Raw genomic sequence first — 24918 nt, 5'->3', positions numbered from 1 at the left:
TGTTGTAACAAACATGAAATAGAAATATAGCTATTTATTTCTGTCATTTAATATGGATGAAATATGTTGAATGTCCCTCCCTTTTAAAGGTTTCAGAGTGCTGTGGTGGTTACTATGGCTCAGCTTGTGAGCCCTGCCCAGGAGAGTACAACAATCCATGTTATGGTAATGGGCAGGTAATATTGGCATCTAGACTTATTTTGCAATTTATCTATTTGTTTATCTTTGTCCTTTGTGAAAGATAGTTCACTGAAAAAAATGGTATTTGATTAATTACCAACAATTGTTCATTGATGTGATAAAGAACCATAATTTGACAGAAAAAAATGTAACCAGGATTTATTTTAGCCATGTTTGATACACATGGGATGTTGGATTCTAGATTCTGGCCTTAATTTTAGGTTCTTATGGCAAATTACATCACCATCAATATGCTCTTTTTACCTAATGATTTTTGATCCTGAACACTATATAATAATCCCAGTAATGTCTTTTAATTTACCTTTTTATTTGGGAACATTTCTACTATTAAAATAGGGAATGAACCTGCTGATTAGAACTCATTTGAGCACAAAGTCATGCAATCTCTATATCCTAAAAATCTATTGGATCATTTTTTGAAAATTGGAACCTCAGAATACTATAATCTGGCAATGTAGGTAGTGCGTGACCATCTTTTGGGGCTTAGAGATGACTTCCAGGAATCATTTTCTTTCTGAGACACTTTTTTTATGATGTTACACAGATAATTAGATTTTTGAATTGAGATGGGAAGACTGTCTGCCCATGTATGAAGCTGATCTAGCTTTCAATTTTTAAAAGAAGTCTGTACCTGTAGCCTCAGATCTGATGCAAAACAACTTCTTCATTTTCAAACCTGGTTATGTATATTAATAACATAAATTATATATTAAAAAATAATAATGTAAGCAATAAGAAACATAATAAAATGATAAAAATTACTTTTGAGTCACTTGGAAAATTGCAACAAACTTGATATCAAAATTTCAGTGTATTGATGGCATCAAAGGAAATGGTACATGCAAGTGCAATGCCAACTTTACTGGTTCTGCGTGTGAGATTTGTGAAGATCCAAAGATGTTTGGACCAGGCTGTAACCAGAGTAAGTAATACAAGCATGCGTGCTGACAAAGAATAGAGGTCAGTTTCTAGGGACCTTTGATACTTGGACTTCAAAGCACAGGTACCAGTATGTCAAGTTTGCAGACATTGTATTTAGGCAAAAGAAATGGCAGTGAAAAGGTGGCCTTTTCCAACATATTGATCCAAAAATTGATTTCCCTGTAAAATGCAATCTACAGCTAGGGCTAATACAGAAGATTGCAGTAATCATGTGTGATTCTAGGAGAAAAGGCAAAATTGAAATATTTGATCTAAAAGCTTGGAACTTGTGAGGAAGGACAGGAGTATGTGTACATGTCTGTATTTTGATTTTAGTCTTTTTTTTTTAATGTGAATAGAGACGGCAATAAGACCAAGACTTGATTGAGCTCAAAGCCTCCAAATGTCATGCAACATCACATTAGAACTTAAGTATTACATTAGTATTGTGGCTTTCTTGTGAAAATAGACCCCTGAAGACAAACTGAAACTATTCAAAAGACTGTAGAAAAGTGCTGCCCACCCCTCACTGTAAACCATTTGTCCCCCCCCCCCCTCCCTGAGGTAGGTCCATTACAACACTCATTGCAGTTGCCCTTTGTATCTCTTACTTTTTCTGTTGTTTATAACATGATGATTAATCTGTTCATCTCTTACAACTATAGTTGTAGCAAATCTGTCAAGTACTAGGCTTTCGATTGTACTGGGTTGCAAACTAATTTCGGTACACGTTAGTAAATTTGCCTTTTTCTCATTACATTGACAACATTGAGCATTGTTACGTATTCCTGTTCTATTCAGGCATGACAAATTTGATGATTTAGCAAAATGTCCAAAATTTTGAAGCAGTAAACAGATTAATCACTTTGCAGCAACAGTTCTTGAAGACTGAGGTAAAATCTAATTTTGCACATGAACCTGAACAATAACTCACCTGCCTGAATGCTGATTCCTGGGGCATTGTGTAGAAAGGTTAATGTGTTTTTTTTCTGGCGAATGCTTTCACATCACCTTGCCTGAGAAAAGAATAGTTTTATAATGTCCCCAAATTGTATCTGTAAAAATGTTTAATGAATTGTGTCTTTTCCTTTAACCCTCAATTTCCAGAACTTTAATACCATTAGCGGCAGCTGTTAAAGTAGTGAAGCAGACATGTTAATTTCCATTACATGGCTTCCGTGGGTTTGAGAATTCAATCTAATTTTTTCAGAGAATTCTTTGAAGACTTAGGATTTCATTGTTTTGCTACACCTTTATTCCATTAAGGGGGTGCCTTAGCCTAGTCAGGCAAAGTTGCTAAATGCTGTAGATGACATAGTTGCAAAACTAATGAAACGGAAGTCCTTTTGCTAGGTGCTACTGAAGCTGTAAATTCTTCTTGGATTAAATTTTTCCCTTTAGAAATTGTGTTGTATGGTTTTGTATTGAAAAACAAAATCTAGTCATTTTTTCATTACATGAAGTATGACATTAATTAAGTATCCTCTGAAATTAAAGCATCCAAGAATTGAAAGTGTCATACACAAAAATCTTGGGTGTCAGTCACATGGTAGTGGGTCTTGTTTCATAAAAACTACCTGTATAAAAAACATTGAAATGTATAATATCTGCAGTTAGCACTGGTGTATCCAGACTTTTGTATGGGGGTTGGGGATGGGGGGGGGGGCAAGGATAAATATGATCCCTGACTTTTGTCACAGGGTGATAAAAATGTTAACCTTGTTTCACTGGGCATATATATCTTATATAAGATAGAAGATGAGGACAATTGTTCTGTAACATAAAAGGCACAGCTAGAGGTGTCACAGATGGAAAGATTGCTTGAGTTATGCACCATTTGAAGTGATAGAGATTTGTTGCTTTGTTTACCTATGGTCAGTTGATCATTGACCAGTCATTTGTCAGGTGTCGGATGTGATGCAGAGATAAAAAGTTTCAGGCCACCAGCCTGGTGTCAGAAGTTCAGTATCAGAAAAGGTTAATTTGCTAATCAATAACCATTTCACTTCATCAAAACAGTCACTGGTCAACCTGGCTATACTTGGTGGGCAAGAATTTTTAGCTAATGACTCAATTTAAAATTAATTTAGCTGACAAAGATGGTGGTGATTAGAAAGTAAATCTGTTTTGTCAGTTTTTTTATGTAAAAATCCAGTATGTATATGTGAGTTTTAAAATTCAATACCTTGGGGGGAAAATGTGTTAGTGAACTGAGCAGATATTTTCCTCATTGCATGCTCCTGAAGGTGTTGTCCAAGAAAAAGGTTGTTAGTAATTAACTTTGGTGTGAAATTCCTTACATTTCTCTGAAGTCTCATCCACTCCCACTGGTAATAATTTGAAGGATGGAACATCGCGTGTTCCCACAGATTGACACAGGAGGATCATGTTTCATTTGATTCATCTCTGCATTTCAATTTTCTTCTTTGACAAGACATAAAGAGCATTTTTTTAGTTGTCTACTTCTGTGAATTACTTTGTCATATTTTTTTCCTGTTGACTGTTGCTAGTAAGGACACACTGTGGCATAATCACATCATTTGACTCCATGTCGAACCTAATGAGGAAGTGAACCAGGCTCATATTTGTCAAAATCATTTTCAACATATGTCATCATGTCTTGATTGGTATTTAATTGTCCCTGACCCCAGCTGCTTCTAACATGGCTGCCCAGCCTGGACCTGCGTGAACTCTGGTCGGCAGGTGGTGAGGGGCCAGTGTGAAATCGACAAAGAACCTAATTATGTTATTGATTTGAAACTATTTTTACATGGAGTATGCATTTGACTCAGCAAGGAAGCAGTGTACTTTAAAAGCATGCAATTTGTGTCAGACCTTCATATAGCTAAAATTTTTGCAAGAAATTTCAGCAACTTTTACTTAATCAGCAAAGCATAATCTATACAAATCTATTGAGATGAGCCTGATATATAGTGTTGTTTTTGATTTCTTAATTTCTAATTTATAGCATTATGGGTGAAATTTACAAGTCTCAATCTCTGTACAGGAGTGGTACACAAATGACAAACTTAAAACTCACAGGCCAAGTTTATAAATGGTAATTTTGTCATTCAAATTTTTACTATTATAAAGGTCTAACATTGATTGACTTAAACATGAGACAGATTACGAGTAAATGATTAATCTAATTAAATCTATAGTGAATCCCTGCTTGGTACACAACAGAAGATAATGACATAAATGCCTGGTGAATATTTTTTTGCAAAGACCTTAAAGGTTGGAATATGCTTTCATTGCTTTGTATTGCTAAATGCTTTCCAGTTTCAGGGTTCATCAGGAACTTAAACTTCAAAAAGTGGGTATGTAAAAATGACTTGTGAGCAATGTTTTGTTTTATCAAATGCTTCCACATTTTACCCATGTACACTTAAAACCCAGATGAAGTTAAGATGAAACTATTGACATACCAAACTTTGGGCTCGAGTAATGAATGGCTGCATGCACAGAACACTTTGTTATAACTGAAAGTCTCTGATAATGTCAAAAAAAGAAGGCAACTTACTTAGTGCACTATGAGTTTATATTTTAAGGAACATATGGTGATAAAAGGAGGAAAATGGTATAACCATACAAATGGAGTTGTGGACTGTTTAATATTCAATGCACTTTCACCCCCCTCCTCCCATCAAAGTAACGTCTTTCTTTTTTTCTTTTTTTTCTTTTTTTGGGAGGTGGGGGTGGTGGTGTTTTTCTTATTTAGTGATGTTGTACTTTCACTTACTCTATGACTGCTAAATTGTACATGGTCACTTTTGTAATTTGGTAGATTAGTAAATGACTGTACCGTTGAGCACCGAAAGATTCAGTAGGTGTAAGCACGTGTGAGCTGGTTCTTTATAGAAATGCAACAACACACAATAAATAACCACAATATCAAATTTAATAGATCCACAAGATATATGATAATAAAAATCAAAGTTACAATAATCACTAAATGTAGCAAAACATTACACATACAGTACGTAATTATTTGTACTACAGTATGTTTTTCATTTTCCATGATTGTGAATAGTTTTTCAAAATGCACAAATTGAAATTAACAATGCATCAGAAATATATATCAGTCAACCGGTAATTATTAAAATATTTTGCAAAATTATGACAAACTTTTGTCAGTGGTTGAAAAAATTAAAAAAGGACTAGTAAATTTTTTTTTTAGGATTTTAGAGAAACCAAATTGACAAAATCCAGTTACGAGTCACTCAAATTACGCTCTGATTACAGGAGTAATGGCACCTTGAAACTGTATTTACCACAAAGTTTTTTTCTTTATTCAGGGTGGATAGAAGGTTTGCAATGGTGGGAATTGGCAGTCATGTTGGATATATATATCATACTGCCCAAAGTTTCCTATGGCAGCTAAGCTTAATTTGCTCTTGGCAGCACTCTCAGTTCACAGGAAACATAGTTCATATATTCCAAAATTTTGACCAAGAGTAAATATAATCTAGAGAATAATGAACTATACTGTGGCAGTCCCTTTTAATTATTTCTTACAATTTCTGTGTTGATTACAATAATTGATTGTCACAACTAAACACAATCAGTTCCTCTAACACACCCAACCAGGTACAATAGGCTACTTAGCAACTAAATTTAGTACTCCGGATTGGATCAGTATATAAGAGGCCATGAAGAGACTAAATGATTTTTCCTAGCTGCAAGCATGGTGAAAATATACGTAAATTTTGTTGCAGTTTACATGTAGGACACAGTTAGATGTCTTTACATCACAAGCATAAATACTTATATGTTTATATAACAGAATACCGTAATTACTCATTACATTCAAATAGATTGATTAATTAATTTTATAGCACAAAAGAATGTTTTGCTTGGAAAATGAATAAAAAAAAAAACATCGAGAAGAACACTTAGATGAGTAACTATAACTGAGAAATCTTGACAAAAAAATTATTTGAAATTTGTGAATAATTACAGCACCAAAACACAATAGTGCTATGAAGTTTGCACAGTTAAATGTAGGGTTTGAAAATTGTCCTTGTGTAATTATACAGTCTCTGCAGAATCTTATATAATACTGAACTTTTATTACAGAAAATGATCAAAAGCGTGTTACACAAAGTTGTTAAGGAAATATATATCCCAGGAATATATAACACACCTAAATACTGCTTTACAATAACTATACTCATACACTGTATTATTCTGACATGACATCTCTGTAAAGTATATAATGATAAAATATATTTTATAGGTTAAAAATTGATTGAAAACAACACCTTGCCACATGACAAAAATTTCCCAGTTGACCATTAACTAGTACATTAACTTTCACTTTACCACGGCTGGTGCCTCGAACAGTATGATAATTGCACTTGTATTTCGCACACATGCTTGCCTGTATTTTCATACCCTTCAGTGCATTCATCCTATTTTTCGAAGTGGCAGCTGTGGTATAAGTCAGTTACAACTTTTCCTCGTCCACTGTATGTGACATGCCAGAGCAAATTATATCTCGGCTGCATCTCGATATAATTACACGTACTCTTGTATGTTGTATACATGGACGATCAGTAGTTGTAACTAGTACTAACATGTTTAAAAAACTCACAGAAATCATAATAGCATTTTGTGAGTGTGCACAATACCGTACATCTCATGTAGAGTAATTGGAAAGATATGACTTACAATAAAATACCAAGGATTTATCAGATGCTAAGTGTCATAAATAGGATCCACAGCAACAAAGAGAAGTTACAGTGACTGGTAATAATTGCAGTTGCCTCCCAATCTCAGCAAACTGGTTTAATAGGCAATATACTTGTATATACAGTACAGATCTTTGTAATATACCTACTGAGTATGAAGATACACAAATGTAGAAATATTACGCATGTACCTAGGTTGAAATGTGCAAGATCAGATATTAATAATAGCATTTAACCTAGTGCATTAAATATACAAGTAAAATTCATTTATTAAACAATGAAACCAACCTAGTGCTACACTTAAAACAAGAGCAAAAGCAGTGGTATTTATGTGAATACTTTTTTTAAGGGATACTTAATTGTAAGTTCCAAAAGATGACCTTTTGCCTAGGACTTCGGGTCCAATACGTGGCCAGCTACTTCATTTTCAACCCTCCGAATGTGCAAGCTTATCAGACCGCGATATTCAGTTACAAGTTTGCCTGAAGAAACCGGCCATGTTGGTCACAAATATGTGAATTCCCATCTAGATTTCTTGGTTTCTTGAAGGATGTGGCATAGTTAATGAATTATGTCAAATTTTTGTTGGTGTAATAAACTGCAATCAAATGCTATTGAAGTTCTGGTGTGAAAAATGGCATGTATAGAAATTTTAAATGAATAATTACCTTTCTGAAACTCTGGCCTGGAAATTACATCTTTCATGAAAAAAAAAATTATGAAAGACAGTAAAAAAAAAAAGCAATTTTGCAACAATATCTCAGAGAAACAATGTATCAAATCACTTATAACCCACTGTGAGGTAATCCAGTTATGACATAGAAAATGAATACAGTATGCTGTCTTGTCTAAGTTACAAGTATCCAATATTGAATAAAGTACTTCATAATGACAAAGAAATCAATTCAATTTTCTTAATTGAATTTTTCCTGGTTAGACCCAGTTATAGTACATTGATACATGGTACAATTTTTTCGCAACTGTGACTACTAATACTATATAACTTTTAATCAAATAACATATACAGTAACATTAGTTGAGATTAGTAGCACCACATTATATCACATTTCTCTCTCTCTCTCTCTCTCTGTATGCTTTTATGTGTGTATGATTGGGACAAAGTTTGTGACGGGCATTGCTGATGCAGCAAGAAGCCATTTTTAGAGCTATAGAAATTTAGTTGTGTTATTGGTTTGCTTTACTCACTGCCATTCTGTTATATGATATGCTAGCAAGTTATTACAAGATTGTGAACATAAGTGTACATGTATATTTATGTGCACTTATCTTTTAGGAAAACACTTGATGCACAATGTAAATACATGTAACAAAATTTTGAGGATTAACTGCAACAAATCTATGGGTGCCACAAAACAAAAGAGGGAGAACATATAGCTGCTATCTTATGTAAGATAACACCATTTCAGGGCAATAAAACTTTGACCAATATCTAACTTTTTCAAAATAAATATAGAAGTCCTAGTGACTCCAGCTTGAAAATACTTATACATGTATGCCTATCAACTATCAGCTTGTCTTTTGCTACTGTAACAGTTCTTTAACACACAGTTCCTGTTCATTGTAATACTTGCATTTTAATGCCTTTTTTTTGTTTCCAGGAGCTGTTTATCCTTGGTACATGTATGGTATATTATAGAGTATTGTACCTTTATGATTGCATAATGTAAACTTGGTCAGTGACCAAGCATTTCACATTTCACTCTCTTCTGTGTTCTGTTTTGATTAACACCCCATTTCCATAGATTAGATCGACCTACTTTAGATCGACCTAACTCCCTGGGGGTTCACGCTAAATAGCTGTCAGCCAGGCGGACACAAAAGTTAATTATCCCCTTACAGCTTGTAGTAGGCGGGACGGACATTTAAGTAGGATTATCTGAAAGTAATCTAGTGAGACTCCCTGCGGGGATAGATCGATCTAAAATCTATGGGAATAGAGCCTAAGACCCTAGATACCTTAGTCATCAGTAAAATTGTTCATGCACATTTGAAAATTCTGGGATAACATGTGCATGTACTTGTAGTTATAATGTTGCTGTCAGTTTTATTGTCTAGAGGTTTCTCTTTGAACATCAAAATTCCATTTGTAGAATTGTTGTAAAAAAAGTATAGCTGAGCTTTCACTTAGGTTTACCATTTCAACATAAGAATTCCATTTTGATTACATTTATGATTTAAAGCTCAAATGCTATATGGGTCAAGTGTTCAGATCTTTTATTGGGGCTATTTATGATCAAGTGTTATTGTCCTGTATAGATAGTCAGGAAACTTTAGATGTGAAACAATATATGTGCAAAATTTCCAGTTCATCACAATCAGCCAGTTTCCTTCTTTGCCTTGTGCTTCAGAGACTGAATAGGGGCATGTTCAGTATTTTTCTTTGGGTTGGCTGATATGGAGATGGAAAAATAGATCTTTTTCTTAGTTATTTGGTATATTTATATGCAAATAAGAAATTGAAAAAAAGTCAAAGGAATGCATCTCTCCTGGCCTCCTTTTGTAGAACTTTTTTTATGAGAAAAAAGGAATTCATTTGTGTACACATTTTTATTTGCAAATCTCCATTCCTTATGGAAAAACATGGAAGTTTCAGTGAAATTTCATTTAGGATCCTATTGGAAATTGGCTTAAAATCTTATAATGTTCTAAAGGTAATTGGCTTTAAATCCTTTAGGATCCAGAAAGGACATATGTCCTTAGAGGAAACCTATAGGACATCTGATAGAATTCCTATTCTTAGTTCAGTGGGATTCCTCTAGAGTCTCATAGAGTCCTAAAGGAAGTCCTATAATGGGAAATATATTTCCTTAACCAAATGGGTTTCAGATTTTGATCATAGAGGCACCATTGCATTCTGTTTAGGCCTTTGGTTTGAGCAAGGAATTCAACCTCCTTGGTTTGAGTCATATTCCATATTAGTGCTGCATGTGCCCTGACAAAATACCTCTGTGTCCTTACAGAGGTCTGCCTACTGTATTGTACCTACACTGTATACATGTACAGAACATGTAGAACTACAACTGCAGCACAATAATTGATTGTAATATGCCTAAAGTACCGGTAGAGTACTAGCTCTGACTATATGTGCTGTGAATTTAACGCAATATGGTGTTCTACAAATACCCTGGACATATTTCTGTAGCAGCATTAGGGGAAACAGAATTAGCACTTCTTTCAACGTCATACAAAAGAATTGAAGTGGAATGAGAGTAAAGGTTCTTTCAGGTTTGATAGGCAGGAACATTCTTGTTTTGATCACACAATAATTATAAGGATTGAAAAAAAGGAGAAAAGAAAAGGCCCTGCATTGCACCATCATGCCAAATAATAATAATGATAAGCCAGAGTACCTCTATGGCCACATTCACAACCAGCTGATCCACTGACTAACTAGTCTGCAGATCACATGTAGCATGCCCCTCTTGAAATCGTGCGAAAATTTCATTGCTCCACCCATGATAGGATGGACAGCAGGAACTCATTGTCAATTGGTTGCCAAATTTGATCCCTGGACCAGTTAGTCTGCAGATCACTGGTTGTCAACACAGCCTATATACTTTTTTTTCTGAGTAGATCCTAAGAGACAACAAAGGATATTAAATTGATTCCATTACCTGAGGCAAAGGTCACAACAAGTCAGCCAGGGTTGTTTTGTGATTACTGGTACATGCTGGGCGTTTACAAATTGATCCATTGTTCAGGCTTGCAGGATCACTGATTATAGTTTGATGTCTGTAATGTAAAACTAATGACATCCATTTAATAAAATGAATAATGAAAACCCATAAAGTGTGCACATTAAGAGGGTGCTTATTGGGAGCATAGCATGTGATTATAGCTTGTGTGAACTCAGCAGGCTAATGTGTAAACTTATAAGGATAATGTCACCCTTCGCACAAAACTTACTTACTGCCTTACATGTTCTTTTGGGTAATAGATAAATCTTCAGTGTTCAGTGACTAAATTAATTAACATTTACAAATATGTCGTCTTGTGGGTGATGTCATTATTGCAATTTTGGGGTTAAAACTGAAAAATCAGTTTCTCAAATTTCTCCTGTACATGAGCGCCCATGATAATCATTTTAACACCATTTTAATGTCACCACTTAGTACTCCAAAACCCTGCCAACAATTTTTCTTAAAGGTCTTAGTTCAGATTTTATCATTGATAAAACAAAATGATGCCTTTGTTTAATGAAAATCTGCAGTTAGGGGCTTATAAATCAATAGCAAAAATATTAAGACTAAAATAATGGCAATGGATTGTAGCCCATACATTTGTACACTTATGGTCAACTCTGCAAGATTACGCCCCATACCAATTGCTATCTCACCTCACAACAGAAAGGTGTTAAATTGACCATTAAAGCTTTGAGTTGTCTATGCTTAAACATTACAACAAGAAATATAAATGCTGATATTTTATATTTTCGAGGGTTTTTTTTTATTGTTTTAAATCAGAACAAAGACAGCTGCGTTCCTGAATAATAGATGCAGGAAAACTCGATCCATTTTCAGTATCTGGATGATAATAAAGGGTAACGATAATAGAGAGTAACAATACCATAGTGCATGTTACCTCACCATTACTGTTATTGATGTTTTTAATTAATTATAATATTAAATAGCTGTTGTTGATATTGATCAGCATATTATTTAATTAACTCACAAAACAGCACTGAGGCTCCAGGGAAGACATTCCCTTGAGGATGTTGTCATTTGCCAAGTTGGGCATGAAAAAGCAGTCCCAAATTTAGTATGTAATAATGAATACATAGGCCAAACTTGCTGAATGCATGTATGGGTATGTTCCAGCATGAGCTAAGCAGAAATGCTTTGGCTTTTTGGTTATTTGGTTATAGTGCATAATTTGCTCCCTGTGGATAGTGCCTGTATCAGTACAATAAAGCCTCTGGTACAATGAATGTTATTTTCCACAAGCAGAAACACAAAAATTTCTGTTGCTTTGTACAAATGCTTATAATCAATATTTTATTGTCATGACAATAAAATGTGAGTTGACATTATTCATAGAATTCATTTTGGGAAAGACCTATAAAGATAATTAATACAATGCCCATTATACCTACTTGTATAATATGTAGCAAAAATTTAATAAAATAAAAAAATGAAAAATATTAAAAGAAGGAAAACCTGAATATTTCCGCAATATCCCCTTTCAATTTTTTAAAAATTTGTTATTGGATTAATCACCAAAGGAATTATAAAAATTAAAACATCATACTTATGGAGAAATAGGGTTTTGTGCATCAGTGTGCATGTACCAGTATGTCTTTTTGAATACAGTGTATAACTAGATCCTGCTTTGCTGTGATTCAAGCACTTTTTGTATTTAATATCACATGGGCAGCAGAGGCAGATCATTTAGTAGTTACACTGGAAAACGGCAACCCATTTCTTCACAAACCCTCTTCCTCCTCCTCTTACAACTTAGATTGCATTCTTCACAAAAGAGATCATTCATCCACACAGTAGTTGAAGTTGTGGATGAGGATGATCTCCTTGTGAATGTTACCAACCTATTAATTTCATTCTACCTGGAGTTTCAGGGGACACTTAAAACTCACCTCTCTTCTATCTGGTAGCCTGACTGACCCACATGAAAATGGGATATATATACTGATAATAGATAGATGAGTTCTTAGTGTCCTCTGAAAATAGGGGTAATTAAGCTACCACACATTTGTGTATTTTTAAAGAATGATCCATTATTCTAAACCCTCCAACATGCACTTCTGTCATCCATCTTCAAAGACATGATTCCAAGGTATTTTTCACCTGTGTTTGCCTTTTCTACTACCCACATTCGAAAGAACAAAAAAGTTGCAAGTAAGAAGTTATTAATCTTATTGCGGAATTCATTATGGATGTATAATCAAATCATGGTGGCCAGACCTACGCATCTTTCCAAAACTGATTCAGAGATAAATGCAATTGGATCCTCCAAGTGTTTTCTTGAGATTGAAAAGCTATGACCCATTCATCAAAAATAGCACTAATGCACTTGCTACTGTCCTCATATAAGGTGCCATTCATTAATTATTCATTACTGTAATTAATCTACCCCCTTTGCCATACACCTGTACCTTTTATCATGACATTCAGAAAGCAGCTTTTAGAATTGATGCCATTTTGAAAGACACACACACTATATATTGATATCTCTGGGTAATCTGCACTGCCCACTAATGTACCTAATGATCCATTAAGTATATCTATCATTAATTTCTCACTCCATCATATTGATTTCTCCCTCTGTCATTTATTATTATCATTGTAGAAGTCTTATGGAGGGGAATGAACAATAAAACTATATGGTGTTGCGTTAGATTATTGATCAAGAAGGCATTGATCTAATTGGGTATAATTTAATTGATACTCCAACAGACATTTGGGTGACAGTTAAGGAAATTGCTATGAGCATCTGCTGTAGTTTAGTTATTGTATCACCAGCATGTGCTTTTTGAACCTTTGAATTCATACATTTATCAGTTGATAAGGATGAGTACTTCTTAACCAAATTTATGTTAATTTTATGATTTATTGATATTTACTACATGATGAAATGGGAGAACGGAGTCACTTCCTGTATGAGCATTCACGGTTCGCGAGCTGCCACTTCTGAAAATTATGTTCGAATTAAAGTAATGCAGAAAATCAATTACATAAATCATAAAAGGGGATAATTTACCACCATAGAAAACTAAATGGATGAAACGAAGGATGTAGTGTGAATCGTAAGTTTTCGACCCCACCCAAAAATGTATTCACTTACTAACTGCCAATTATGGGGTAACTATATATTTTGCTGCCTGAGTCAGGGTTAAATAGTACACTTTCCTTGGTGTGGCTGCAGCCATTATATGCTGAATTAACCAGAAAACTACAAATACAATATCAAATTTGGCACAGTAAATTTGTAGGGCCTGATCCAAATCAATTTTGATATCATGAAGAGGCTACATGTAATAGAAACTTTTAAACTGACAGCCCTGGGTACTCAGTGGTACACCAATCTCATTCCAATTACAATTGAGATTTTATCTTGGAAAAAATACACATTAAATTGAGAAATATATCACTTGAGATGTCAGATGTAGGAAGCAATGTTTCAGTGGGTTTAATTTGCAAACCATTAAAAGGAAAAAGCGGTGAGGGGGAGGGTAAGGGTATTCTCCTTAGCCTCTTTACTTCCTTTGCTTATGACGGATGTGGTTGAAAAAAGTGTCTCCTATGTCTATGAATATTAACTCTCACATTTTATAAACTACACCGTTCAAGTTTGAAAGTTTATTCGAGAAAACCTCCATGCAGGCAATATTTCATTTATGGAAAAAGAAGCATTCAGGATATATATTTAGATTTACCTAGAATGAATAATTAATTAAAAGCATATCACACTCTGTGAGTTATCTGAAACTATTCGGGGAGTCATCCAGGTACGCAGCAGCTCACATACTGAGAGCAAACAGCTTATATCCAAAAAATCATTTCAGCACATATCATTGCCATCGTTATCAATTATATGAAACCTAACTCTGCTTATTAAAAGCCTTTTCCAGGAAGACACTCACTCTCAAAGGTTCCACTGATGATTTGATCTGTTACCATATCTTTGGTAAAGCAAGGTGTTTAATAGCCATATTTGTGTCTTGTGACGTTTTAACTTAGTGCTCAACATACAACATACATGCACTGTTTAAATAAAATATTTTCAATGTGACAATTGGGTCACTCTAAACTGCCAACTTACTATACTTAGATACATGTACACGATATTGAGATTGCTCACAAAGGATGGAACATACATGTACTTACTGTACTATACTCGCAACTTTGACAGACTAATGATGTGACTAATTATGTAAGAAATTAGATTTAGGAATAGAATTATATGGAGAAACTGTGTTGGCTTCCCACTGTGGCTCTGACTTACAGATCTGTAGCTGCAATGCCAGTTGCACCAATAAAACATGAGGAAATGTTGAAGCATGAGGAATCTTCTTTTTTGAAATGTTCAACTTATCATTTGTCCGAAATAGAAAAAAATGCAATAAATAAATAAATAAATAAATAAATAAATAAATAAATACATATTTAATTATAAGAGTCAGTTGGATACACCACCTCATGATATTTTTCACGAATAAGAAAACAAAGAAATTTATTATATACACAGGAATATTTTCTGCAGCATTTGCTTTGGAAAACTATAATATTATGTGAATACTCATGGGATCCATTTCTCACTCAGTGCATGAATCTCATACTATATTTACTTCAATTATCAAAGTTCAACATTCCTGATGTTCTTTCAACAAGGGGATTAAAAAAGAGACACCGATTTTTCATCTTTCAGTTCATTCACACAATGCACCATGAGTATATTGAGGATGGTTTTAATCAAAAAATATTTCTTTATTTCCATTCATCAGAAAGCAGCAGCTTGACTGCACCCTTTGTAAATCATCTTTCTTCTGTCCTGCATATTAATTGTGCAGTTTGCTGAACTTGAAGATTAAGCCCAGTTAAAACACTCAACATTTCACTGAACATTGCTCAACAATTGTAGCGCCATGTTTAGTCATGTTCATGCAGTGAGGGCGTGTTAAAACCCTCTCAACAATTTCACGTGTCATTAGTCGGGCCATGGAAACATGGCTGTCACATAGAATGAGTGTCTTAAAATTGCTATATTATTAATAAACCGGGTGCATAAACCTAAAAAAAAAACACACACACATAAAATGACCATAGAATGCTATACTAGTCTACCATTAATTAAAATCCATGATCAAAATAGGTTAAAGCATTTATAAACAAAGTTGCAAAATCCCTGTTCCTTGACTTTGTGTTCAAAATGGTGTCACTTTCAAAGCAAAAAGTTATTACAGCCCTGACAGTGTTAGAACTAAGTCTTGTAGTTGACAAGGACAAGGAGGGCAAGGATAATAAAAAGAAAAAAAGTGAAAGCATGAATAAAAAGAAGCCATTAAGAGAAATTATGAATCCATTCAAGCCTCTTCAGTATGCTAAGGGTGCTTTCCCAGAGATTTAGATCAATCTAAAGATTAAAATTTAAATCGACCTAACTCCCTGGGGGTTCACGCTAAATTGCAGTCAGCCGAGCGGGCACCATACATGTAGTTAATTACCCCTTTACAGCTTTTAGTAGGCGGGACAGATGCTTAAGCTGGCCAAGCTGACAGTAATCTAGTGAGACTCCCCACAGGGATAGATCGATCTAAAAATCTATGGAAATGGGGTGTAAGTATGAAAAGAAGGGTCCAGTGTGCTTGTGCTGACTGCACATCATTGAGTGGCCCTGTGATAACATGCTTAATTTCAATATCTCCCCCGAGAACAACAAATGTTGAGTCGGCCCACTGAACATTTTGACTCCATTCAAACTCTACTGAACATTGCTGAAGTTGCTTAACATCACTAAACATCACTCAACGTGTTAAAATGCTTTCAACATTTGCCCTTGACAACATTTGAACTTGGTTTTATAGAGAAATAACACAGAAGCTGTTACTGAAACAACTTTGTTTTCAAGCAGCTTGAAACACTCTTATTTGATTCTTCCTATCTACACTGTTTCATGTAGCTTTTTTGCTCCTCTTTTAGCTGTTTTTTAACTGGAGTCTCTCAGAGGCTCTCAGTAGTGTTGGCTGCATGAGCAAATTGCATGGGTTCACAGCACGTTCATACAGTATGATATTTGTAGACTGCTTGATGATTGCCCCCACATAGACTTAAATAATATATTCTCTCAGTCACTTGTGCCCATGCTGGTGGCCACCATTATGTGGAATATTTGGAAATTGTAACAAAATAGATGAAGGTAAGCAATACATAGAAGTTAAGTTTTACTAACTGCTTTGTTGATAGACTGTATGCCAAACCACCTTAGTACCATCAGAATTGGGAAGTCAAATTTAGCCTTTGTTATCTACCCTGTGTATTCCAGAACAGATCAAAGAAATCTGATTTTCAAGTCGAACACAGAGAAATAACCTCCTTAATTTTTTTTCTTCTTCGAGATTCAGCCAAAGAGATATCACTTCGTCTCCAGAGGAGCAACTCTGGCATCCTCCTCAGCCCACATACTGATTGAGACTTTCTTTCCATAAATTAGGTATTGACGGAAGCACACCTACGGTATAACACTGGGATAATTTAGACATGACAGTGGCAGCCATGATGTTGTGATCTTGAATTCTCTGTACCATTTTCTTTGTGTGGCTTTTATCAGACACACAACACATGGGAATGTCAAGTCTTGAGAAAACAGTAATGATACATTAGTGATACATTTCCTGCCATTTTGATACCGTAAAGGATATCACCTTACAATTTGTGATTTTTTAATTCCAGACTAGACAGTGCAAATTATACTGTGATGTTGCATGCTTGGAGTCTTTTGTTGCATCTTTGTTGTTATTGTGATTCTTTATTGATTATTCTTTTACAATTTCATACTGGGATGTTGCACACTATCAGAAAAACATGATTTTGTACATTTTGCAAGCCTTCCTGACTTCAGCTTTTATCTTAATCAGTTTCATGTAGTCTTTGAAAGATTATGTAAAAACACCAAGGGAGTATCTGCATGTCTTGAAAAGCATACTGTATCAAAAATATTACTGTTTTACCAAACATTTGCACTGACAAATTAATGTAAACCTCCAGCAAGCATTCATCAAAGATATTGAAAATCCTTCGTGGTCATAACTCCTCATGTTAAAGCAGACTGCAAATAATGATAAAAAAAGTGATGAATGAGTTTTGGTATAAGGGATCAGGTTATACATGGAATGGATGTGCAAATTGGAGATACAGTGGCTTTGGAATGCTTTTATTGATACTTGCTGGTAGCAAAACTTCTTGCTGGATATTTTACAGAAACTTTTGGTGAAACAGAATATCAGTTCTTTGTCTTTGAACATTTCCATTTATTTTCTGAAGAATTTTCAATATTTAAAATTTTTCTAATTTCCTTTGGATTCAGTCAGTACTAATTTTTCAAATGCTCATTTATGAAAGTTATTGAGTTTTTCTTCATTTGTTGTGTATTTTTCTTACATTTACACCATAAGCACCAAACAGCATTTTTTGTTTTACTTCAGATATTTGCCATGTTGCTTATTCGGAATGTAAAAATGCAGGTTGCTTTTGAAAATTAGCATGGTTTTATAATTTTTACAAAAGTTTTTTGTCTTAATATTGTACGTTGCAATGACTTTTTGCTGTTTAGTGTCTGTACATATGTCAGCCTTGCTCTCTACTCTTTCTTTTTTTTTTAAAGTCATCAATACCAAAGCTTAAAACTTCTATGTGTTATAGTCATACGCCTGGTGCCATGACATGACAAACCAACAAAAGAAAACGTCGTTAAAACATGGCAGACATATGTTCAAAAAATCAACTACCCTGTAGAAGTTTGATGAGGCAATGCTTTTTCATACACCTAATATGTATCTTGCACAATCAGGTTTCGGAAAGTATCTCGTGCCAAAAGCAAATTAAAAGCAGCAAGCGAAAGGTGATTATTAGACTGAAAACTTGCATCTGCCATAACAAGATGTTAAAGAAGCCATTGAATCTGTTCAAACTAAGGCATCCTTACTGTTTCCTTGATTATTAAATACCTGAAACAGTCTCAATTGCATCCCTTCCCTTGTCAAAAGGTCACTAATGATGTCTGCACAAATACTAAGTAGCCTAATTAGTTATGACTTAAACAGGGCTGTTAAATTGAAGGTGAAATTGCTACGCATGTCGAATGGATACTCATAACAGCTCTGGTAAACAAACAATTAGTTAACATCAGGTTTAAAATCTAGGACTTTCATTAAGGTTCTTATCCACGACCAGTTTTCCTGTTGACATCTGGGTGATTAGATTTATCAAATCCGAATGTGTAATACTGCACATATGCAAACCTTTGTACTTCCTGCAAATTTTAGAACTATTTTAAGAGTTAATTTTATGAAACATTATCTTTTAAGAGTTTATTTTGTAAAATATTGTATTTTAAAAGTTAATTTTGTATATCATTATAAGCACCTATGCAATTTCATGCTTTTAACATTTGGTATAATTTGTAAGAATTCATAGTATGTACATGCAGTTTTGTAATTGGAATCCCTGGTACTAACTGTAGGCAACTACAGTACAGTCATGCAATGTCACCTTCTCAGTACAAATCAAAATTTCAAATCTTTCATATTTTGCATGGGCAATATGCCAGTTACAGTACATATACCCTGAAGGTGTGCCTGATATATTTAAAAAGTCATTTTTGTGATGAAAATCGGCATCAGCAATACTAATACATGAATACGGTTTTTGCTTACACTGAAATTTGGTTGTGGTTGAATGACTTCACGCAATATGTGATAGTAGGGTAGCTGTGACAGCTGATAAGGATAAGTTCATCACTGAAAGTGCTATTGATACTGAAAAAAATGTATATATTTGTGTGTAATATATTAATAGGCATTATTACTTCAAGTCAGCGAGGTGTATGTGGTAATTCACCCATGAGAAGCAGGATGGTTGGTACATACACCTTAATTATATCTTGCCTACAATCAACTTGTTGGCAAGATATGGTACATATGGACATAAGTGTATTCTCAAGTATATTCTATACAACAAGTAAATTCTCTGTGTATTCTTACTCGTACTGCGGTGGTAACTGAAAACTAAAGACCCAGGTGCAGTGAAACTCATATACATGACAGATTTTTAATACACGATGTCTTGATCTCTTGTTCTCATATGCCACAAAGTAATTTGATTATTAGACTGAAAACTTGCATCTGCCATAACAAGATGTCAAAGAAGCCATTGAATGATTTTTGCGCAGTTTGCTGAACTTAAGGATTAAGCCCAGTTAAAACACTCAACATTTCACTGAACATTGCTCAACAATTGTAACGCCATGTGCAATAATGATCTGTTTTATCCAGCCTTTTTGTCTAAACAATCCATAATATGCCAGCTAGTGCCAGTACCAGGCCCGTAGCCAGGGGGGGTTCGGGGGGTTAGAAAGAACCGCCCCTTTTGCTGGGAAAAGGTCCACTCTGGGTAAAATTTGATCTAGGTACATGAAATTTTTCTGGGAAGAGGTCCACTTTTTTAGAAAAAGAACCCCCCTTTTGAATTTTCTGGCTACGGGCCTGCAGTACATAAATGTTAACTGTTCCAGCTTTCCACTTTTGGATATATATTATAAATTCTGTACCATTCTAGAGCATACCATATTAACTACATTACTCAGACTTGAGGTTCTATTAATTTTTGTTAATTTAAATGTAAATATCTGCATACAGCATGCTCTTTGGATTAGCTCTTAGGATTTTCGCTCATTTCCTCTTTAGAGTTCCATAATTTCATTATATTGATACTATTTAAGTGGAAATTTGGTGTTTCTTTATTTTTAAAATTTAGCTTATAAAGGTTAGTAAATATTTAATATTTTTGTTTGGCACTTTCTGATGTATGTGATATTATACATGTACATAAAAACTTAGTTTAGTCATTTTTAACAGAGATAAAGATAAATGACTATACCTAACTTAATAAGTTTAATTTCTTTCAAGTTTACTTCATTTTAGTATACATCTTTCAAGATCAGGCTACATATTCTTCAAAGCACCATTAGTATAACAGTTTTAATTGTAGAAATTGATTAATGAAATAAAAAACAGAATTAAAGTGACAAAATTAAAATATAGATTTTAAACACACACATTTGGCAAAATAGCTCTCCCCCATTTCATTTTTTTAAATAAAATACTTATCTTAATATAATAAAAATAAAACTTTTAGTATAATATCATAAAAGAAAATTATCAAACACATGCCAAAATAATTTTGTACCATTAGCTTATGGCCAACCTGACATTTATATGAGGGTCCTGGTTGCTATACCACCTAGCGGTCAGCGAGTGTGAACATCTACTCACATCAATCTGATGAAGGCCTTCCCCCAGGTTGGCCATAAGCTAACGGTACGAAAATATTTCGGCTTATGTTTGATAATTTTCATTTATGATCAAACTACCAAGCTAATGGACATTTTTTCTCTTTTAGTATAATAGCTTATGTGATTCCAATTGGCTCTGTGCACATGGTGACCATGCTTTAATTAATTAACAATTTAGCTGCTTATGTGCTAACTGGTGTGAGATAGTGACTGGGTTTCATTGTAAACTCTGTAACTAAGGACTAAAATATCATCATGAAAATTTGTGTGGTTGATAATTATGGTGTGAACCACATTTAGTGCCATTGTTTGGTTTTCCATTCACTTGTTTAGGAGGTTAATTCTGAGCCCCTGAATATGATGTTTCATTAAACAACAGCACATTATTTCACCTCCTAACTGATAAAACAACTGAAACAAAAAATAAGCCACTTAGTAAAAATTCCAGGCACTGACTTGTAGTGCTTTTGTTGTGATTAAATTTGCTTTAAAATGGTGCTGATAACTGTTCAGGTATGGGAAATCTGTTTGAAATTGCAGTTTTTACCCCCCAAAATACTGTTATATGTTATCAGCTCAAATTAGCAAATGAGCAAGTTATGCATTTTTGATGTGGCAGCACTGTCTCTTGACAATGTTTATTTCCACATAATCTAAATGTATATTAAATGTATCTTAATGTATCAAAGACCTTATAATATGCACATACAACACTTCTTGTTAAACTTATCTGAATACAAGTAATACCTTTGATCAAATTCAACAGACACACACACATACACACACACTTACACTACATCGTATGGTCAACATGTCTGGGAAATTTAGGAAAAATGTAACAAATACCTCAAATATCCCATATGTAGCAGCCCATACTATATCACATCAGAGTTTCTCTTGTCAGTAAAGAAGATTTTCTTCGACTGTTTCTTTCAAAAGTCATGTGAGTGAAGCTGTTATTGGCCTGTTGATACTGGCCTTTTGGGCGACAAGGACAGCAACGAAAAAGTCCGTAGAGGGTACTTCTGAATTTTTCACTGAACCAACAGTAGAGGATAAAGTTAATAGCAGACTTGATTGCAATCAGAAGGCGGAGCACCAGTGGAATGATAAAGAAGGTTGGAGAAAGAGATTCTGCCTCATGTGGAATTAGGCTGATGATAACCGTGTAGATCACGTGAGGTGATGCGCAGATGAAGAACACAATAACGATGCTGATCAACATCATTGTGATCTGGAGTTGTTCACGCGAAATCTCATTTCGAACTTCTGATCCATGCATTAGGGACATGCTCAGGTATTTTGTGGACTTCCGTACTTGCCTGATGAGGCAGCCATTCAGAAAGAGCAAGAGAATGAATGGGATGATGGCGGTGAGGCATGCATCCACAATCCAAGTGTAGATTGTTGTGTAATGGGGATCAAGGTTCAGTTCTTCTGTCTTCAGGTAAAATATGGTCCTGTTAAAAGTATCTAGGAATGATTGTATACTCTTCTCCCAAAAATATGGCAGACGACAACAGAATGCCCCCAGATATATCATCAGGCAGATGATCCTTGCACGAGAAACGTGGCAAGTGTTGTTGGCCCTCATGGGAAAACAAATGGCCAGATAGCGCTCTATCGCCAAAAGGACTGTGACCCATATGGAGGCCAGCAGGAACGTCTTTATGAAAATGTTAGCGTACCAGTGGTAAATTTCATACATGTCATCATAGTAGCTCTCCTGGGGTATTTTATTCTTCCAGACAGTTGTAGATAAAAGCATCAGGAAAAGTAAGTCAGCAATGGCCAAAGCCATTAGGTAACAGTTGGTAGAGGTCTGCATCTTCTTCTGGGCAAGAACCACTACTGTTAGAAGGATGCCTATGATTCCAAATATGCAGACAATGGGCAAAAGCACTTGGTATATGATAAATTGTGCCAGGTAGAAATCTTCATCAAACAGAGGCAGGTACATTGAATTGTTAAAATCTACATATTCATAGTCACTCTCTGTTGGAGTGTATAGAGGTTCTTCATTAGTCTCATTTGTAGAATATCCTTGAACTGACATTTTGAGCGAGTCTTCAACACAATTGTTCTTCATATACTTGTGTCCATAAAGGATAAAGAAAGAATATGTTCACCTGTATAGTTTGTTTTGGTCAGGAGTAACAAAACTTCACACCTTGAAGTTTTCAATCCATAAGCTTTGGTTAGTTATCTGCAATAGATATAAAATGGTTTCCTTAGACCACAGTAACTCATTTGGGATCTCTCAGTTTGTAATTGAATTTTCTCATATGTACATGTCTTTATCAGATTTACTGTGTCTGCATACAAACCTTTCACTCAAGCAAAATAACATTTTTGTGACATAAGTCATGAAATTTTGGAAGGTTCTTGCCAACAATCATTGTATGCTGTATTAAGTTTTTTTAGTGAGAATGATTCATCTTGGGAGAAATTCATGTTATTGAGTAAGAAGATTCTAGAGAGTATTTGTATTTTAAATAACTCTTTTGGCTCAAATCTTGGTGATGTTGTTGGCTGTATGGAAAGTAAAAGTTGAAGGTAAAGGACCAGTGCAATAGCCTCAGATATCCTACAATTTATGACTGTTATTTACGGATCTACTCAATCCTACAAGTAGCCCTGTAGCATCAGGTACATCTATCTCACATCATTGCTGAACATATACCCAAAGCAGCAACACATGTAACACTTAGAGTTATCAACTATATGGTTATCAGTCATACGTGGATTTCTTCACTTAATTTGTTTAAATGATATGTCCACTTAATGTTATGATCAGCCAGATTCATTGAGATTTCTATAAATTGCTACATTGTGATAATCATGCTAATTGGTCATAAATCTTAAAACCATGAGAACTATCTCTTATTGAATGTTTAAGAATGGATACATAGATACCAGTATAAGCTTGCCAACGGTGGTTAACTTATTTTGGGTGTCTGTCTGGAAATTTTTTTGTTTGTATCTTAGGTGAACACACAATGCACTTAAAATGTATGCTTTTATTGGCTCAGAAAAGAAATAGTAATTAAAAAAATAAAACTTAACTCTCAATATTGGGGTTTGATTCATATCACATAGAAACCCAGAAAAATGTTAGCTTCTCTTTTTCCAATACGTTTTCTAGTCTACATGTTTGCAAAACCTTCAAAATATTATCGTATGCAGATGTAAATGGATTTGTAATATTGTGAAACCTTGAAGCACATATTTAGCTGGTGGTGCATACTCAGGAGATGACTTCAACCTCTCTATGCTCCTTGTTGTCTGCAGTTTGTATTATTGACACTGGACTGTAGATTTTGCTATAAGGATATGACTTATGGTATTCACCATACTGTAAAGGAATTGGATGACTATTTACTCATTATTTGACAATCATGAGAAGTCTCCCTAGCTGTGAACACTGATAAGCACATTGGAATGATTTGGATTAACCAATTAACATGCATTATTGTACATCTCATCTTTCTTACGGTTCAGCATGTATGGAGTGTGATAAAATGCCATGTGCACGGGTAAAATGCATGTAAAATGTCCATAAATTGCCAGACGAGTCTGGAACTCATATCAAGCCAAACTACAGGGGCAGGTATTTGAAGGAGCCTCACTTCTGACTACAATTAGGACCACATTGAAACAGAATTTGAATTAGCTTCTTTGCCATTTTTCAAAATGGGTCCACTAAGTCGGTAAAAAGGGCCACTTTTTCATAACAAGACACCCCCCTCTAGGAAATTGCAGGCTAAAGGCCTTTTTTATGTTTATTGTCAGTCTGTGTTAAATCATGGATTAAGACATTGCAACCTATGCATGATATTTGCATACTTGTTACTTGAAGGACAATACAGGTTTATCAAAGTCATTAAAGAACTTTCATCATCTCTCAGCAAAAAATGCACTGAGACCACACTTCATTTTATTAGCGCTACAGAACTATACTGAATAGTTTGGATCTTCCATGCACTGTTACAGTTGTAAACTGCCTGACATGGTTTTGTGTATTGTGTCAAGGTGTTACCATAAAAACTTTCTTTGCTTT

At 34.6% G+C, this 24918-nt stretch overlaps 2 protein-coding genes across 9 annotated transcripts in view; one reads left to right on the top strand and one right to left on the bottom strand.

Moving 5' to 3' along the window:
- The window catches only part of LOC106155140 (stabilin-2-like), a 112607-nt gene that overhangs the window by 27675 nt on the left and 60014 nt on the right, over window positions 1–24918 (top strand). For all 4 annotated transcript variants that reach the window (XM_087014556.1, XM_087014557.1, XM_087014558.1 and 1 more), the window contains exons 19-20: window positions 90–176; window positions 1012–1123. In XM_087014556.1, coding sequence (XP_086870682.1) covers window positions 90–176; window positions 1012–1123 — 199 coding nt within the window. The remainder of the gene's footprint in view (window positions 1–89; window positions 177–1011; window positions 1124–24918) is intronic.
- LOC147761260 (FMRFamide receptor-like) overlaps window positions 5006–24918 on the bottom strand; it is a 54657-nt gene continuing 34744 nt past the window's right edge. For 4 of the 5 annotated variants that reach the window (XM_087014561.1, XM_087014560.1, XM_087014562.1 and 1 more), the window contains one exon: window positions 5006–23064. In XM_087014561.1, the coding sequence (XP_086870687.1) occupies window positions 21739–22947 (1209 nt within the window). In that variant the 5' untranslated portion in view covers window positions 22948–23064 and the 3' untranslated portion in view covers window positions 5006–21738. The remainder of the gene's footprint in view (window positions 23065–24918) is intronic. The other variant, XM_087014564.1, reaches the window with a different exon arrangement.

Source organism: Lingula anatina, chromosome 6 (genome assembly GCF_051362555.1).
Source record: "Lingula anatina isolate TDL-2025a chromosome 6, LinAna3.0, whole genome shotgun sequence".
In the NCBI taxonomy this organism is placed as follows: domain Eukaryota; kingdom Metazoa; phylum Brachiopoda; class Lingulata; order Lingulida; family Lingulidae; genus Lingula; species Lingula anatina.
Note: the sequence above shows the minus strand (reverse complement) of the source record. Positions and strands in the feature narration are given on the sequence as shown.